General features: G+C 41.0%; 1 protein-coding gene across 1 annotated transcript; it reads left to right on the forward strand.

Annotated features, from left to right (window-relative positions):
* Nucleotides 1–7,092: 7,092 nt before the first annotated feature.
* Nucleotides 7,093–18,957, forward strand: LOC311046960 (uncharacterized protein; the record flags this gene model as incomplete). Its single annotated transcript, XM_084059539.1, has 5 exons — nt 7,093–7,110; nt 9,266–9,359; nt 9,693–9,767; nt 16,353–17,376; nt 17,455–18,957. The coding sequence occupies 5 exons, from the start codon at nt 7,093–7,095 to the stop codon at nt 17,498–17,500; spliced, it is 1,257 nt and encodes a 418-aa protein (XP_083915665.1). The 3' UTR covers nt 17,501–18,957.

The raw sequence follows: 18,957 nt of genomic DNA on the forward strand, positions 1-18,957 counted from the left end.
TGGATTATCCCACCCCTAGCAGCCACTGATTGGTTCGAATACGCAGCGTTGCGGGCAGCTTTACTCCCTGCGCGATCCCAGACCTCCTTCCTGAAATCAAATGCAAATGAGATTTCCGGAGGGAGGGGGGTTTACCAGGCTAGCAGGTGGTCACACTGGCAGGAACCAGATCCAGACACACTCACACCCACTCCTAGGTCAGACTAGTAGTTGAAACCAATGAGTGGTCGCCGAATTTTAGACTTTGTTGACACAGACAGACAAATAGTCACAGAACTCAACGTTGTCATTTCATCTACCACTGAAATCTGCACTATTTGAATACACCTTGACAAAAACTTGACATCTTGAGAGATGTAAGGGGCTGTTTGTGCAACAGTAACGGTGGAGCAAGGGGAAACAGGAAACCACGAAAAAGGGAAGCTGCCGGGAACTAGCTTCAGAAAAGGGAACTAGACTGTAATTGTGTAAACAGGAACCCACAAGCAGGGAAAGATTGATTCAGACAAAGCCGCAAACATACAGTATGAGGACGGTAAAATATGACTCATGAGGAATTCTCGAAGAAGTATAAATACAGGAGACCAACAGAAGTAAGTCAGACTCTCACATCAACCTTCACATTCTACGATCAACAAGCTAAGCTGTGGGTGCATGTTGCTATAGTGCATGTTGAGTTAAAATTTGCCAAAATGTCCTAGTCAGATTTATTGAAAGTCCGCGGTTTGCCAATATATTTGGTAAATTGTTAGAGGCAAACGCTCGACTTGATCACCGACTTGATCTCCGAGGTTTTAAGGGTAATACGATGTTTTTATTATGTTAATCATGTCTCATGTAATATGTTTTGTGGAACCCCTACCCGCTCACACATTTGCAGCAGGTGTGTGTTTTCTGTCCTATCCTATCCTATCCTATTAAAATTGGCTTAAAGTTGCAGTTCACACATCCTAACTTGGTCAGAAATATAAATGCTTGATCAATAATGCCCCTGTCAAGTATTGTTCTCACCCAAAAAAACATAAAGGAGTCTTATAGAACCTTGAACTTGATTAACAATTCCAGGATCTAATTATGCAATTATGCCACGCCTGCAGGAACAACCCCTCATGCATATGCCTATGTGCCATGTCCCTAGAATCAACATGCAGAACCCCCCCCCCCCCCCCCCCGCCACAAATAATTAAATAAATAATAATATTGATGATAAATAAACACATCTCAGTCACACATGTAGGCTGTCACTATGGCAAAATGCAATATTAGACCAATTGTGCCTTATCAGGGCTCAACATTTTTTATGTACTTTTCAATGTATGTTGATTAACTACTTAAACCTCATATGGTAGAGCGAGTCCCTTAGAGCTCTATGCTAGTATCTTTTCTGTTATTGTGGGGAAAGCTTTTGCGCTATTTTTTTATCTATTCATTATTCAAAATAACTCCTAACTAACTCATGGGGGTACCCGTACAAATCAGACGTTTGCAGGTGACAGGTCCCCTCCGTCTCCCCCGGGATTGGCGCTCGCATGTGTGGTGCCGCTCGTATATGGGTGTGTGACAATATGTCGGAGCCACGGGGATGGACAGGGGAACATCCGGTTACATCAATGGGAGACCAACATACCCCCCCCCCCAAAGCCGCATGTTGGACACGAGGTAGCATGTGACGTGACTCCCATTGAAAATGAATGTAACCGGAAGTTCCCCCACTCCATCCCCCGCGGCTCCAACACGTTTCTGCATGTCCCATGTGTGAGCGGCTCCCTAGTCTGCTATTTTCGGCACGCCGCTGTGCGCATAAATTAGGCTTAAAGGAGACATCCGGTCATTTTAAGTGTTATGTTTGATGTGTGTCAAATCACTTACCAACGTAGAAATGAAAATTGCTGGTTGCTGGTTTCTCTCCCGACCTGGCAACCTGGGGCTGCCATGCAGAGAGATAAGCAGCCCCAGCATTAGCTCGTTCTGTTATTAGCCGTTAGCTTGTCGGGGGTTTTAGCGCCTGTTACGTTATCATGGGACTCCACAATGAGTACTAGGAGAAAAAAACAGACTTTACATTTGTTAAAATAGGCGAATTGCTGCTATCCTGGCGACTCCTATTGTGCCAACGGTGGGGGTCGATAGGGGGATCTGTGGAGTAACACGATTTTCATTTCTACGTTGGTAAGTGATTTGACACACATCAAACATAACACTTAAAATGACCGGATGTCTCCTTTAAGAGACACTGACAGGTGTTTCTTTTTATAGAAAACACCTGTCTCTCTCCTCTAAGAAAATACCTTAGAGTACAAGTGTCTATCTCCATATAAGTTTTTTTTTTAATACTTAAGTGTTTTTTTAAAGCGCAACTTTTTAATTCATATTGTAAGTTTTTTTTTTAAAGCAAATGCTCCAATTTACATACACATTTGACTGAGCAACTTTCACTTGTAGTAATATCTATACTTTGATTCAAGTACTGGGGTTGAGTAGGCCTACTTTGTCCACCTACGACCTACCTATGACTGACTGATTGAACTGCTATATAAAGATAATGAAACCTGATGACACAGATAGTGTTGACATCAGCAGCTGACCATACTGGACATACAAGTGTGTTAAAGGTCAAACAAAGATGAAGCAATAAGAAGGAGGAGTTGGAGGACTGGACAGGTTGTGAAACACTGTGATAGGCAGTTAAGAATAGACATGTACATCTGTCTGCCTTTAGGGGAAGGAAGTAACAAGGGGGAGGGATCCTTAGCATATAAAAGACCGTTGAGCAGATACAAGGCTTTAGTTTCTGTCCTGTCTGTCAGCTTGTTACTGTTTCCAACATGAATTAGTGACGACATAGAAAATGGCAGAAGATCTAGCAGAAATCGGTCTGGTCTATATGGGGAGTAGCTTCACGATCCAACCTTGTACAAGAACATATTTTTGCTTGTACAAGGCAAGCTACGGGTCAGGAGAGTTATAGGCCTAAATGTAAAGCCACCTGGTATAGCGTCACCATGAGGTTGATTTGAAAGATTTGGGATGGAGTGTCTTCCTTTGACACACACACACACACACACACACACACACACACACACACACACACACACACACACACACACACACACACACACACACACACACACACACACACACACACCACACACACGTTGTCAAGGTGGGAGTGCCTGTTGGGACAGTAGGCAAAATGCAGTGGGACTAAGGTGCTGCTGGAGAGAGGGAGCAGATCATTAACTAGCCTCCGACATTGTTCAAATACCCCCAAGTATCCCCATTCCCCCACTCACAGTAAAAGTGGAAAGTTGTGTGTGAACTTAGAGATAAGGAGGTGGGACACAGGTAAGACCAATATCAAGAGGGGAAGGGAATGACACATCATGCCCACTTTATACTGTTTAAAAAAAAATATTATATTGTTACCTTATTTTACTAGTTCAGTTCAGTTTGTATTTATTTATAGTGCAACAGCACCGCAAGGGTCTGTCCATTTCACAACAAGTCATACAAGTTACTACTACTTCTGTACTATGTACTTACCTACCTATATATATATATCGTATCTTTGTTTCATCCTTACTGCAGTGCTGCTACGACAATTGAATTTACCCCGGGATCAATAAAGGTCTGTCTGTCTGTCTGTCTGTCTGTCTAAATTATCTTATCTATTTACATAACCAGACTTTAGCGAAAAGGAGGTGTGACACATGTTATAACCAATGGGAAGAGAGGAGGGGAATGACACATCCCTACGCCCACTTAAACAGTATAAAAGAGGCTAAAATGTACATTGATAATAATAATAATAATAATAATAATAATAATAATAAGTGTAATAATGATAATAATAATGATAATGTAATTGCTGCAAGCAGCAATAACGGGGGCCAAGCAATACATGTGCATGTATTATGCAATATGCAATATGTGAAATGCAATATGCGCAATAAGCCATAGAAACAAAATAGACTGATTTTGAGAGAAATAACATGCAATTAACTAATAAAAAGTACTTAAAATGAGTATAAATACTTAAAAGTACTTAACACTTGTTTAAATGAGTAAACATACTTAAAAGGTGTTAAAACGTGTAGAAATACTTAAAAGTACTTAAAATCAGTAAAAAAGAACTAAAAAGTTGTTAAAATTAGTTAAAATACTTAAAAGTTGTTAAAATGAGTAGAATTACAATTGTTCAAATGAGGCAAAACTACTGAAAAGTGCATAAAATTAGTAGAAATACTTAAAATGCATACAATGAGTAAAAATACTTAAAAGTACATAAAATGAGTAAAAATACAAGTTGTTAAAATTAGTAAAAACTACTTAAAAGTGCACAAAATGAGTAAAAATACTTAAAAATGCATAACATGAGTAAAAATACTTAAAAGTGCACAAAATGAGTAAAAATACTTAAAAGTACATGTAGTGGCGATTTGTCTTCAAACAATAAACAATTCAAAAGGCCACTGAGGCACCAGGTAGCGAATCTTATTCAGTCAGGGTTTGAAAAGAGTCCAATGTCCAGGCAGAATGAACAGGTTTTGCAGTGTTTTATTCCATTGCAGCTTTTTTGGGGGGGAGGGGGGCTTTTCTGAGAGGAAAGTAGGCTGACAGGAAATGGGGAGAGAGATGGGGGGGGGTGACACACAGCAAAGGTCGTCAGACATGTGGTATGCGCCTGGACCGCTAGGCCAGCGGACGCCCCTCCATTGCAGCTTTTATGAAAATCAGCATTATGCATTTAATCTGCCTCAGATGTGACCCTGAGTCTGATAAGAAACTTGTGCATCTTCCTGGTGCCAAACTGAATCTGACTTCTGTGCCTGTCTGATGACTTAAATAAATTCACCTGTGCAGCCCAATACCTTCAAAATAAAAGCCTTTAGCTGGAACACAACATTTACTGAAATAATAATGCTGTAATCAAACTAATTCTACTGAACAAATCAAATAAATAAAGACAATAAATGTGACATAATACAAACAGTGAATAGCTCCAACAGTACATAAAATGAGTAAAAATACTTAAAAGTTCTTAGACACCCCCCTCCCTTCATTTGACGCTCACCCCCTTAATTTTACTGTGTCATTAAAGTGCTGTTTGTCTATTGGCACGTTTGACCCTCAAGGTTTCAGCCTCCAGGAAGAATATTCAGAAAATAGTCAGAGAAGACATAAAACACCATAAAAACAGCACCAGGGGGCTGTCATAGAAATGTATAAAGTAAACATTCTAAGAACAAACCATGTATTGCCTTCCCTCAGTCTGTGTGATGCCACCCTGCTTCTTGAGACTAGGTTGGCACCTGAACTTAAGTAATGTAAATGTGTATTGAGACTGTCTGTTCTCGCTGTCTTCTCGTGTCATGTGTTAATGAAGAAGGTGTCAAATCAATACCTTGAAGAATTTGTGTCACACCCAACCCTGAAGGGGTGGAGACTGGGAGAAGCCTATTTAAGTCTGTGCTGGCCATTGCCTGATTTGCCTCAATTGAGTCTGCATGCATGTCCCATTATGTTCACTCCACTGTATTAATACCTTTAAACTCTCTCATACTTTGGAAACTGAATTCTTGTCTGTCTCTCATTATTGTGTTATGAGTGCCCCATCCAGATTCTGCTTTCACAGGGCTTAATGAAGTTCTATCAACCTCATAGACACATGAAAAACAGAAAAAGTGCAAAACCATGGCACCACCTCTTTAATGGAAACAAGACCGCAAGGACTTTTTCGGATGGACCTTTTAGGCAAAGTGTTTTAACTGTACTTGTGCTGTTTTAAAATTTCTGCCTAATAAGATATTCAATCAAATAGAAAATACTTAAACGTTGTTACAATGAGTAAAAATACTTCCACCTTCCAACAAAAAAACAATCAAATACTAGCATGGTGATTTGAAGCAATGTAAGACCCATCTTTAATAATAAACATTCATTAAACGTCCATGATGGCTGCCAGGAGCTGCCAGGAGCTTCCACGTCCACGATGGCTGCCAGGAGCTTCAAATGGAGTTCCTTGAAATTAAAAGGTTTCAGAACGACTGTCTTAGAGCATACTACCAGATACTACCAAAGATTATAAGTAACCTTTTCCACCTTGAGTGATACCGACATCTGGTCAATGGACTAATTTATAAGATTCTTTAAATGGGGTTTGGTCAGCTGTGGCCAAAAATCGAATTTACCCCCCTGGATTCTGCAGGAGTCTCCTTGATTTCAATCACATCTCCTTTAGGACTCCTTGATTTTCATTTCTCCTTGATTTGGTATCACACTCCCAAAATTCACCAGAACACAAGAAGTTACATACTATGTTAAAAAAGTTTCTGGGGAGGACCACCAGGCCCCCCAGGTTGGGGTGTGTGGTCATTGCATGCATGCACTCATACAGAGATATCCACTTGAATGTTTACATGTTTTTTTTAATTTTTTAATAATGTTTATGCAATCGCGATGCTAGTATTTGATTGTTTTTTGTTGGAAGGTGTGAGTGGTCTCTCTCTCTCTTTCCCTCGTCTTTCCCTCTCTCTCTCTTTCTCTCTCTCTTTGTCCCTCTTTCCCTCTTTGTCCCTCTCTCTCTTTGTCCCTCTCTCTCTCTCTCTCTCTCTCTCTCTCTCTCTCTCTCTCTCTCTCTCTCTCTCTCTCTCTCTCTCTCTGTCTACATCCTGACAATTTAGAGACTCTGATCATGTCACCATGTCAGTGGTCACTCACAGACATGAGACATCAGGAAATCATGGCAAATTATCTATAAATAAATGTATACTCTAACTGTCTGACGAGGGAGACTACTGTTATAAAAGTGCATTAATCTGTGGGGCTATTTGGCCCTGTTTAAGGAGAATTAAAGAGTCCAGGCATTCCTTCTCCTCAGTTGATTTTATTAAGGAGAGAAGAGAATTACTTACATGGTTACATAGGACAGGACATGGCAGCTTTCAGCAGGAAAAGAGAGCGAACTCAACTCAGAGTGGATATTTATACCCAGTGCATGCTGTTTTCTATAGGCTTGTGCATGAGGTGTATGTGTTAAGATCTAGATGTCCAAACAGTGTGTATCCTATGTGTGTGTATGGGCATGCAAGGATGCGCTTCAGTGTGCATGTAGGTGTGTGTGTTACAAATACTGAGACGGTGTGTAAATGCGTGTGTGCTAAATTAAGTTTGGGTGGGTGTGTGTGAGTCCATTGTACCTGAGTTAGATAAAACAATGTAGTGGTCAACAAAGGTCAGAAGGTCCATGAGAGCTGGACCCCATGGACACCCCATGGAATGTGTCCTTTATTCCCTGTGAAAAGGCTTTGAGGTTTCTGAACCTAATCTAGAATCTCTCTAGTATCAGTTATCAGGCTGACCTCAGTAGGCCTTCATTAGTAATGTGCATGGTTACATTGTTACAATATGGGTACTGGTATATTAGTGTATAATGGTATGATATTATGTGTGGATACGTGTATGTAAGTACAAAGACCATGTGTTGCCCTAGGCCTAGATCACTGTTAGTCATTGACCATAGGAGCATCCAGTGTGTAGCATCCTGCGGGGGATGTGTGTCTCTAGATCTGTGCTTTGTGTGGTTCAAAACAAGCCATGTGAGTCCTTATATTATATGTGTTCATCTTAGGTATTTCTAGAACTATGCAATTTCAATATACTACACTACTTAGACTATCTGTAATTATTACATGGTAAATCAAAATGTATTTAGAACCCTTCAATAAAATCTCTGGGTCTGTGCTTTGACCATATTTGAATTTGATTCATCTCTGCATCTGATAGTGGGATACATGCTCTGCTATCTGATCAGTGTGATTGTGTGGTTATGAGTAAACCTTGCTAGTGATTGTGTCCATTAATCAAGCTGTGTTATTCATTAATTAATTAAGCTTATGCTGTGTGTGTGTGTGTGTGTGTGTGTGTGTGTGTGTGTGTGTGTGTGTGTGTGTGTGTGTGTGTGTGTGTGTGTGTGGGGGGGGGGGGGGGGGGGCTTTAAATATAATGTATAGTTTTAGGATCGCAAATTAGATAGACTAGACAGTGATCTTTGTTGTCACGGAATAACGATCAAAGAGTTAAGAGCGAATTGATCTAGGTGGCACATCATCCCCGGCCGGTACGCGGTGTAAAGTAACTGAGTACATTTACTTAAATACTAAATACTTAAGTACAATTTTGAGGTTACTTTAGCGGAGTATTTCACTTAAGGTCTATATATTTCAGCTATTTGAAATTGCAGATCTACAAGCTCACAACGCTTCGCATGGCGACATGTTGTGAGCTTGTAGATGTGCTAATTTCAGAATATTTTTTATACATTTTAAAACTTGAATGGGGACATTCTGCATAATGAGTACTAGGTACTCTAGTATATTTAGATGCCAATAATTTTACTCAAGTGCATTTTGCATAACGTCTCTCTACATTGCGGTATTGATACTTTTACTTGAGTAAAAAAAAATGAGAGTACTTTTTCCACCACAGTTCATCCCCTTCCCCTTCCTCCTTGTGATTGGCTGAACACCAGGGATCTGGACCGATCTCAACGCGGCACGCCTGAGAATATCGTTAGAAGAACACGCCTTCCGTCAGTCAACACTGCAGCAGCATGTGAAGGAGACGCTCACATTGTTTGTGACCGAGACGAAGGAGACGCACAGCCTGAGGTCCAGAAGAACAATACTTTCTACATGTGCGGGGAGCCGGGGACTTGTGTGGATAATTCTGGATATAATATGCTTTACGCGAGCCAATAATTACCTTTCAAGAAAAGCCGTAAGTGTATATTTTTTCCTTTACTGCCCCCCCTCCCCATTTTGCTTAACAGACTACTAACTAGAGCATTTGAATGCTGACATACTGTAGATATTATGCAGTGCTGCTGGCGCTGTGCGTAGATCTAGTTATGTATTAAGTCAGCTGCTAGGGTTTTTAGCCCTGGTTCAGAGCGTTAGAGAACTCACTAACGCTCTGAACCAGGGCTAGGGTTTCATGTAATTAATACAAAAAACATGAGCTAACTGCTTCTTCTAAATAAAAGTGGCGTTTACGTGTTTCTGTTACCGTTTAGGGAGGATAACTGTCTGTCTGTGTGTTATTATTGGGGGATTTATGGAAGGACTAAGGAGCGAAGGAAGGACAGTGAGATTTTGGAGGACTTCGCTTAGCTCCGAGTCTGACTAGAATTCTGGTTATTTAATTGTTATTGTTTTTAGTGGAAATTTGACTCCCTGTCGGAATTCAACTCCCCCTTGCTGTGTAGCGGGCCTTTCCTCCCTGGACTGGAGGCTCGGTCAGGACCGTGGTGGTGGAGGAGCGTAGCGGTGCCAGGGTGCGACCTAGCCCCGCTACGCGAGGTAGTCGGGCTTGATCTGATCAGTAGGGCCACGGCAGTCAGTGTTTGATAATGCGTTTGATAATAATTGAAAAAAGCATCACAACACAATTAAAACGTTGTCTTTTATTGGTTTCTATTGATTTCAATCCAACACCATTGTCTGCCTGCCTTTCTTCATAATGTTCAAGGGAAAAGCAAACCTTATGGTATTTTGGAAATCGGCTGATTTAAATCGGTGGCCGATCGAAAAACGCACAAAGGCGTGAATGAGTCCATCTAGGCCAAATGCCTGGTTGAAAAGAAAGGGTTTTACCCCCCTGTTTAAATCATCAATGGACTGTGGCGCTCTCAGATGGTCGGGAAGACGATCCACAGCAGCTGAGCGAGCAAAAGGCCCAGTCTCCCGTGGCGCAGAGCTTTGTCTTGAGTTGGGGGGATGTAGTGTGTTGGAATTTCCAGAACAGAGGGTGGAGGTAAACATTTAGGAACTCTTATCTATCTGGCTGTCTGTCTAATTCACAGTATATACTGTATATTATTACCAATTAATTATGTTGCCAGACAAATCGGGTTCAAGCCAGTAGATGGTGCCAAATGCAAGCAAATGACAGCTTGAGAGGACTAGACCCCCATCCTTGTGATAACACAAAAAACGTGTCGTTTCTATTTTTTATTTATTTATTAATTTATTTTATTTAAGTAATTTGAGTATTAACAAACATGCAAAATGAGCCTATCTAGCAAACTTTCGAAGCCAATCTTAGCCAATCAGGATGGAATATGAAAAATCTAAGCGATACGTCTTAATCACCATAGAGATAATGTGTGCTAATGTTCATGATGTTTGGACAAAATCTGGCCTCCTTGTGCCGGTATAACAGGTCGACGTGAGAAATTTGGGGCGAAGGTTTTTACTTGGCCTCCAAGGAATATGCGTGCACAGTTTCCGTGCACAGTTTCACACAGGCCAAATGGTACATAGATTAGCTGCTCACAGTAATCTGCCTGTTTTAGCGCCACCATGAGGCCGATTCGAAAAATGTAGGATGTCATTTCTTCCTTGGTCTAGTTGGAATGTTTCACGGCAATCGAACGCTGCATTCATGATTTGAGGCATTTTGTTAAAAACAGGCCACATCAATGGGGTAATTTCTCCATTCCGACATCTCGCCACTCCGACTAGTGGCTTCCGCGTGCGGTTAGGGTTAGGTATAGGGTTCGTTAACGTCGGAAAGGCGACATGCACCCCACGTCAATCGGACAGATCTGTCTTGATCGCATGACTATAGAGATAATGTGTACCGATTGACGTGCTGTTTGGACAAAATCTGTAGGTGTAAATATAAAAAAATGTTTAGCAAAAATTGGCCTCTTGGTGGCGCTATAACTGTCTGTGAAAGATTTGGGGCAGAGGTTCTACCGTGGCCTCCAGGGAGTGTTATAGCCCTAGAGTGTCTGTGATACATTTGATGTATTTCAAATACCCAGCCATAGATCGTTTCCACCCGCACCACACGATTAGCAGAGTGATCTGCGCGGGGCGCGGCATAAAAGTGCTCCGCGCTGCGTCTGTACTCACCCAATAATTAATTCCTAAGACTTGGAGTCAGATATTATCCTCTAGTTCCATATCCATTTGAAAGTTGCTATTGGTGCACAGCACAAGTATAAATCTGTATACTCCCCTGTCCCCTGAGTCTCTGTACTCTGTACTCTCTCCCCTTATTTTGGCAGCACATTTGTTGGCTTGGCAAAAGTATGTGCACATGCAACCACCTTGTGCAATGTTCCTTATTCTCCAACATGCCAAAGCTGCGTTTAATAACAGGATGTTCCTTGAACCCTTTAAGACCGGGAAAGCATCATTTGTGTCATTTTAAGATTTCTTTGGCTATTCAAAAATAACAGATCTACAAGATATGAGCTTGTAGATCTGCTATTTTTGAAAAATCGTGAACATTTTTGAAAATCTTGGAATTACATATTGCATATTCATATTTTTATACATATTTTTAAAATATTTAGTTCCAGGGACCCCCAGAAGCAAAGATTTGAGTTAATAATGTCCGCTTGAATTTTTTTTTATAGATATTTGCAAAAATATTCATGATTGTTTCAAAAATAGCAGATCTACAAGTGCCGCGCCATGAGCTTGTATATCTGCTATTTTTGAATAGCCAAAGAAATCTAAAATGACAGATGCGTTCCCGGATTTAATGGGTTAATAGCGCATACCGTTCGGCCGTAATTGGCTTTCGAAGTTAGTGGGAGTGGCCTATTTTACAAAAAAAATCCAGTCAACCCCAAATTTGAATACCATGTCAGGGGCGGTGGAATCAACGCAGTGCCAAAAGCACTTTCACCCATATAGATTTCACCCACAAATGCGAAAAATGTAACCATTTGTTTTTGTTGCAAAAACATGATATTTTGGGTATCAATCCCCTCCAAATGATTTAAACGAAATGATGCCAGGGGTGATGTGACAATGTAATTGGCTTGCAAAATTTGTGGGAGGGGCCTTTTTCTTAAAAACTAAACACCATATATCATGAACGCAGGATCGGCACCAAATTTCGCATGTTGCTTGGCCTATAACTCAATGTCTCTCGGAGGATTTCCAGAGTCCCGATTTTTCAGCCAAAAATGTTTAAACGCTGAAATAAATATGACTGAAACAGGATGTTGTTATGATGCAGTCAAACAGCAGTGACAAGCACAGTCTGCCTGGCTCACAGTAAACTGCAGTGTGTGTGAGCATATTATATTTCAACATTTCTGAGAAAGACACGACACAGATTGCTGTTGTAACAGCTGTTGTAGGCTACATGGAATATACAAAGCCAGCCAATAATAATCCCTTGTTTTTGCCAGTAACAAGTTCTGTCAGGTGATATGGGGCATGGCTTGACTATCTACCCTGCCAAATGTATAGCAGACTGTCAGAGTAAACTGTTACAGTTTTAGTTACAGTCAGAGCAATATACCATTCAATTGTACGTTCACCTTTTCCAGAACCAACTACAGCCCCTCTGTAACTGAGTGCTGTCTGTAAGTGGTCGCTTCATGCCGTGTTCCAAGAAGAACTGATCTATTAACTAATGTAGTGTATTTCTCATGTAGTTATTTATTTTCTCTTAGATGAACATACAGAGAACATACAGTATTCATTTCTGATAGATGAACATACAAAGAACAATACATACAGTATGTTAGATCATTTGATGGGACGGACTGATGATCACATTCCCAGAGCTGATTGAGAGCTTGGCGTCCCACTGCAGTTTTGTTGTGTTCTGTGTTTTGTGTCAGTCATGTTCGAAGCTCCGCCCATAAGGAATGAGCGATAAAGACTTTGAGAAGAAGAACCTGGCTCGGACTTTGAGAAGAAGAACCTGGCTCGGACATTCTCTCTCGCCCTCCTTGCAATGCTTTGCAAATTTTAAAGCATTGAACCTCCACTACTACACTGACGCTTCACATCATGAAGCATTGTTAGCTTGTAGATCTGTTCTTTTTTGGCACTCCCTTTAAGCTTACGACGATTCAACTCCCTATTTCCACAAACGGTCTACTTTTACATGGTTTTGCCGACGCAAACAGTTTTTTCTGGATGCACTCGTTTTAAGGACTCAAGTGAAATCACTAGAATATACCATTTCATTGGTCCTGTAAGCACAATCAGTATGCATAGTAGTGTGTATGGCGGAATCACGTCAATTGAAGCATCAAGCTATTTCTTATATGAATATTTAAACGTTAAGGAAGTTGGCTCCTAGTTTTGTTTACACTCTGTAGAGTTGCTAGTTAGCATATTTTACCAACCAAAGAGGAAATCTATACTTGGTTGGCCGGTGTTAATTTCGTTCCCTGGCTATGAGTGAGTATTTAATGCATTTGCCTAGTTGGCTCCTAATTTTGTTTTTACACTCTTAAGAGTGGCTAGTTGGCATATTTTACCAGCCAAAGAGGAAATCTACACTTTGTTGGCCGGTGTTTATTTCGTTCCCTGGCTATGAGTTAGTATTTAATGCACTTGCCTGTATTGTCAGGAAGAAGTAGAAATGTGTATGACCAAAGGCTAGTTGGCCCAGCATTGGGATTATGCTAGTGAAGTATAATTTTCTACTCTGCCCTGACCTAATCACGTGGCCTAAGTTGTAACAAAGTGTGTGAGTGCACCTGTACCCTGCTCTTCTTAGAATTTTACTTTTCCACTGAATGTTTTTTTTCTCAGAAGTGTGACTGCATAGCTGCATAGCTCTCTGCATGGCTCTCTTAATGGTTTCCTGCAGAGGCGGAAACACCTGCGACTAGATACAATCTTTACTTCACTCTTAATAGGTCCATATAAAACAAAAACAAAAACGTTTTTCCCCTAGGTTGAAGTTGTAACTGTTTGTGCTGTTTGGCACGGGGCGCTATTGAGCCAGTTTGTATGCATGTTATCTCCTGGTTCTGTGTGGAAAAAGTAACAAAAAAAAAAAAAAATATATATATATATATATATATATATATATATATATATATATATATATATATATAAGAAAAAAAAAATATTTTTTAAAGATTTCTTTTTTTTTTTTTTGGAACTGAAAAACGGGAGGAATTGTTCCCCCTGCCTACGTAGGCAGGGGGACCAAATCAGTTTGGCCTGTTTTTAGACCAATTTACAGAAAACCCCAGATTTGCTGTGAAAGCCTGAGTGTTCAAACTGGGGTATTTTTGAGGATAGAAGAGAGGTAGGGGAAACCAAAAACACACAAAAAAGAAGAAAAAGTTAAAATTCATGGTGTAGACCCTTTAAAGAGGCTTATTGAAAAACCTGCACATTTAACCACACAAAAGTAGCGCAAATGAACTACAAATGTTTATGCTGAAGTCTGTGTCATGTGTCCTCTAAGGTTTTTTCAGGAACTCAGCAGCCAGATGCATCCCAGCAACAGGCATTTGGGTTGAAAATAGAAAATAGATGAGAATGAGAGGAGACGGGGGCGAGGGGGGCTTTTGTAACTATTATAACTGGACAAGCATGGACAGTGTGGATAGCGCGACTGTTGCAACTTGATTTAATATACTGAGATGATGTTATTGAGGATTTCTCAATGATGACAGAAGAGTTGAATTAATGGTCTTTATTATTGCCATGCAAAAGCTGTTAGCTGAAGGACCTCATACAATTTAAAGTACTGTCTCTGAACATCATCATCATCACAGAGGTCATCCCTAATGATGTGACCCAGATATTTGACCTTGTCTACCACATTGATCACCTTGTCTGCCAGATAAAAAGAGGGGAATGCTGCCTTCCGATCCCCCTTAGTCTTCATAATCATGACTACACTCTTTTTGGGATTAAACTTGATCTCAAACTGCTGTCCATAATGTGAGCACACTGTGAGCTGTTGGCCAGCAGAGCAGGGAGACATGATGACGAGGTCCGCGCACAGTATATGTTTAAGGAGCCTTTCTCCCACCATACAACCAGTCCTACACAATTGAAGTATTTAAGAGAGTTCATACAGATTAAAAAGCACAGGTGATAAAATCCCACCATGTCTAACCCCCGATGGACTCCGATGTAGTATCACCCCATCTGACTTGCATGGTTTGACTTTGTCTCCAGTCAAGTCTCTCGTGTTGGTTTATCTTGTCTTCACCAAGGTGTTTGGTTAGTTAGATGAATTTCTCTATTACTAGCATACACAACATAGGCATTCGTAATCAGTTATACTGTAGGTATATTTAGCATAAATCATGACTTATGTACACATTGGGAGAGATTTTATTATCTAACCGATAATGCAAGATCACAATGTGTCCGTGACCTTGTAGATCTGGTGTAGAAGCTAATGGCCAGTTTTGTTTCCCTTTCTCTCGTTTCCTCTCATACTATCAATATCCCGATGACTTTATTTTCTATAAAACTAGCTTTTTGCCCCGTTATTGGTGGTGTTAAAAACAAGTTACCACAAAGCAATACGAAAGTAGCATGCGTCTCTGTCATCTGCCTTTCATTGAACTGAGACAGGGGGCTCATGAAACGCTATGTTGTAGTGTTAATTAACAAGACGATTTCTGGCCAGAGCAGTCAAGTGTAAGGTGTGTTCTGCTGGCCTGTACTTCTGGGCCAGGAGGTCCCTTCCAGGACCTGGGCCTTGGTCATTAACAATGTGTAAATCAGTGTCAGGCTGTACAGGAAGGCCTGAATCAGCAAATGTCTGTACATGTTCATCTAGTTAAAAAAATTACAAATCATGTGAAAATGCATATATTGCCAGATTAGATTATATATATTGCATTATGCTCCAAATGTCAATTGACGTAAAAAGTTCTCATTGTATTTCTCTTTCTCTTTCAGACATGGTTCTTCTACAAGCTACCACAAAGCTGAAAGGAAGGCTAAGGAAGTCCAAGCAAAATGTATACTTGCCAAAGTGGACAGCAACCCCCCCAAGTTGGAAATCCCTCACAATATGTTACCAGGAGTCCAATGGATGGAACTCAAAATACACCTCAATATCGGCAAGTGAGAGCAGATCCAAATCAACCTCCTCCATATATGCAAGTGAGAGCAGATGTGCCACAACCACAAAATGTTCAGTTCACCTCTCATAATGGAGTTTACTATAATGGACAGACGTCAAATGACCAGGCCTTGAGAAATCCTCAGCATGGACCAACTGCAGCAAGGATCAATACAACAATGCAAACAACAATCCTAACACAAACCGCTAATGCACAAAGTAGAAGCCATTCCCTGCCAAATAGGTTAAACTGTCAACCTGATCATACCACCATAGGCCTACTCAAAAAACTTCTGGAGAGGGATACTCCCCCCAACTACTGGCCACAGCAGAGTCCAAATGGTGGGATACAACCAAATGTTACGAACTCCCTACAAAGCTGTGCATCAACTCCAGATCAGCATGTCACAATTTATAACAATCAAACTGTAGTCACAAATTATCCTGCTACTGGTTACATGGCACAGCAACTTAACAATGCCCAGACAAACCTGGGTCAGAATGTAAACGGAATGGCAAGGCAACCCCAGTCGCAAAACTCTACAGTGAATACCTTTATCCAAGATGCACAGAAACTTTGCAATGGTACATTAGAGTCTGGCGTTGCATACAACCAACAGCCAGCTCTTCACCACAGCAGAGGGTACAGAAGAAATGGAACTCAACATGGAAGCTCTCCTCATGTTGCCTTGTCAAGTCAGATGCCTTCAGCTCAATCTTTCACAAACAACAACTATGCCCAGATGGCAAACTCATCAAATGTCTCATCAAATCAGATGCCTTCACATCAATCATTTACAAGCAACAACTATGCCCAGATGGCAAACTCATCAAATGTCTCATCAAATCAGATGCCTTCACCTCAATCTTACACAATCAACGCCTATGTCCGGATGGAAAATTCATCAGGCGCCCCATCAAGTCAGATGCCTTCACCTCAATCTTTCACAAGCAACGGCTATACCCAGATTACAAACTCATTAGGTGCCTCATCAAATTGGATGTCTTCATCTACATTTTTCCCAAGCAACACCTGTGTCCAGATGGCAAACTCAGCAGGTGCCTCATCAAGTCAGATGCCTTCACCTCAATCTTTCTCAAGCAACACCTGTGTCCAGATGACAAACTCATCAGGTGCCTCATCAAATCGGATGTCATCATCTCAATCTTTCCCAAGCACCACCTGTGTCCAGATGGCAAACTCAGCAGGTGCCTCATCAAGTCAGATGCCTTCACCTCAATCTTTCTCAAGCAACACCTGTGTCCAGATGACAAACTCATCAGGTGCCTCATCAAATCGGATGTCATCATCTCAATCTTTCCCAAGCACCACCTGTGTCCAGATGGCAAACTCAGCAGGTGCCTCATCAAGTCAAATGCCTTCACCTCAATCTTTCTCAAGCAACACCTGTGTTCAGATGGCAAACTCAGCAGGTACCTCATCAAGTCCGATGCCTTCACCTCAATCTTTCACAAGCAACGGCTATACCCAGATGGCAAACTCAGCAGGTGCCTCATCAAGTCAGATGCCTTCACCTCAATCTTTCACAAGCAACAGCAGCTATGCCCAGATGACAAACTCACTAGGTGCCCCAAGTCAGCCGTCTTCTCCTCAATCATTCACAAGCAATAGTTATGTCCAGATGGCAAACTCATCAACAAGTAGTGGGGCGTTTTTGCCAAAGACAAGCATGACTCCGCAAACTCAACACAGTGGAAGAGACAACAGTGTCTCCAGTCAAGCTTTCATATATCCAAATGGATCCCAATATCACAATCATCTTAGCTATTCAAAAAAAAACTCCACAAATGTTCTCATGTCCAACTCTGGAAAAGCAGACAGTATATGTCAGAATCCGACTGGAGCCACTCAACATCACTTTCCGGTGAAAAATACATTTCACCCTGGAAATACTGTTAAGTCCATTGTTAAAGACAATAATGCCAAGTGTGCTCCGACTGTGCAGTCTGAGGGGTACTCTATTTCGAAACGTTTAAGCTTCAACAAGAACGGTTCACAGTCATCAAAGCAGCCTACCTCAGAGGCTTCACATGCCTCTGCCCCTGTACAAAAGGGATTCTATGTCACAGTAACTGAAGACAAAACTGGTTTCAAGGCAGACAATGTAATTTTTCTTGGAAATAAGGTAGATACCAGTAGGTTCACAAAAGAAAGTGTGCAAGGATCCTCATCAAATTATGCACAATTAGAGCAATTGCCTGGGAAGATATCACAGCAGAGAAATGACAAGCAACCACCTCTACAAAGCAATGCCAAACTACCTGAAACAGTAGGCTCTACAGTAAAGCTGGTAGAACAGAGAGCTGTTGCGGTTGTACAACCACTATCACAGACAATTAACCAGGTTTTCAGCATGCAAGAACATTCTCAAATGAGCCATGGTCAATGTAAAAATGGCACCATAAAGCAAATGGGTGGTAACCTTGAGAAATCATGCATTTCGCCACAACATGATGATGATTCTAGAGTTTGCCTTGCTGTCTCCAGTGATGGCACTAAAGTGTCATTGATTGAGGATACAGGACCAAACATGGTTGGCACAGACATGACATCTACAAAGTTATCTGTTGCTGAGGACACACAACATGAAGATGTAGTCAATGATAGTCATTGGGAAGTCACACCCACGCCACAACTTTCAGTGACCACTGAAGTGTCTGTCAGCCAAACTGGGGAGAATAACAGTGAGATGCAAGAAGATTCAGATGCCATGGACTTGGAATTGTCCTTAGTTCCAACTATACCATGGACATTTGACAAACTAATGACGTTTATTGAGACTACAAAACTCAAATGCAAACAAATGCAATCGGAAGACTTACCAGTGATTGACCTTTCAAGAAAAATAATGTGCCTCTTTTGGGAAGGGCGCATTGACAAGTTGAAGAGTGAGTTAAAAACAGACAATTACCTATCGCTAATGGCTGATGTTACGACATTTATTAATCGTATAACGTCTGACTCTGTCATTGTCTCACAAGTTGATTGTTCTTGGGATAAAATTAAAGACGGCTACCAAGTTCTCAATGATGATTATGTTCCTCCCAAGGTGACGTACACTTCATCAT

Source organism: Gymnoscopelus microlampas (genome assembly GCF_963454915.1).
Source record: "Gymnoscopelus microlampas genome assembly, chromosome: 6".
NCBI lineage: Eukaryota > Metazoa > Chordata > Actinopteri > Myctophiformes > Myctophidae > Gymnoscopelus > Gymnoscopelus microlampas.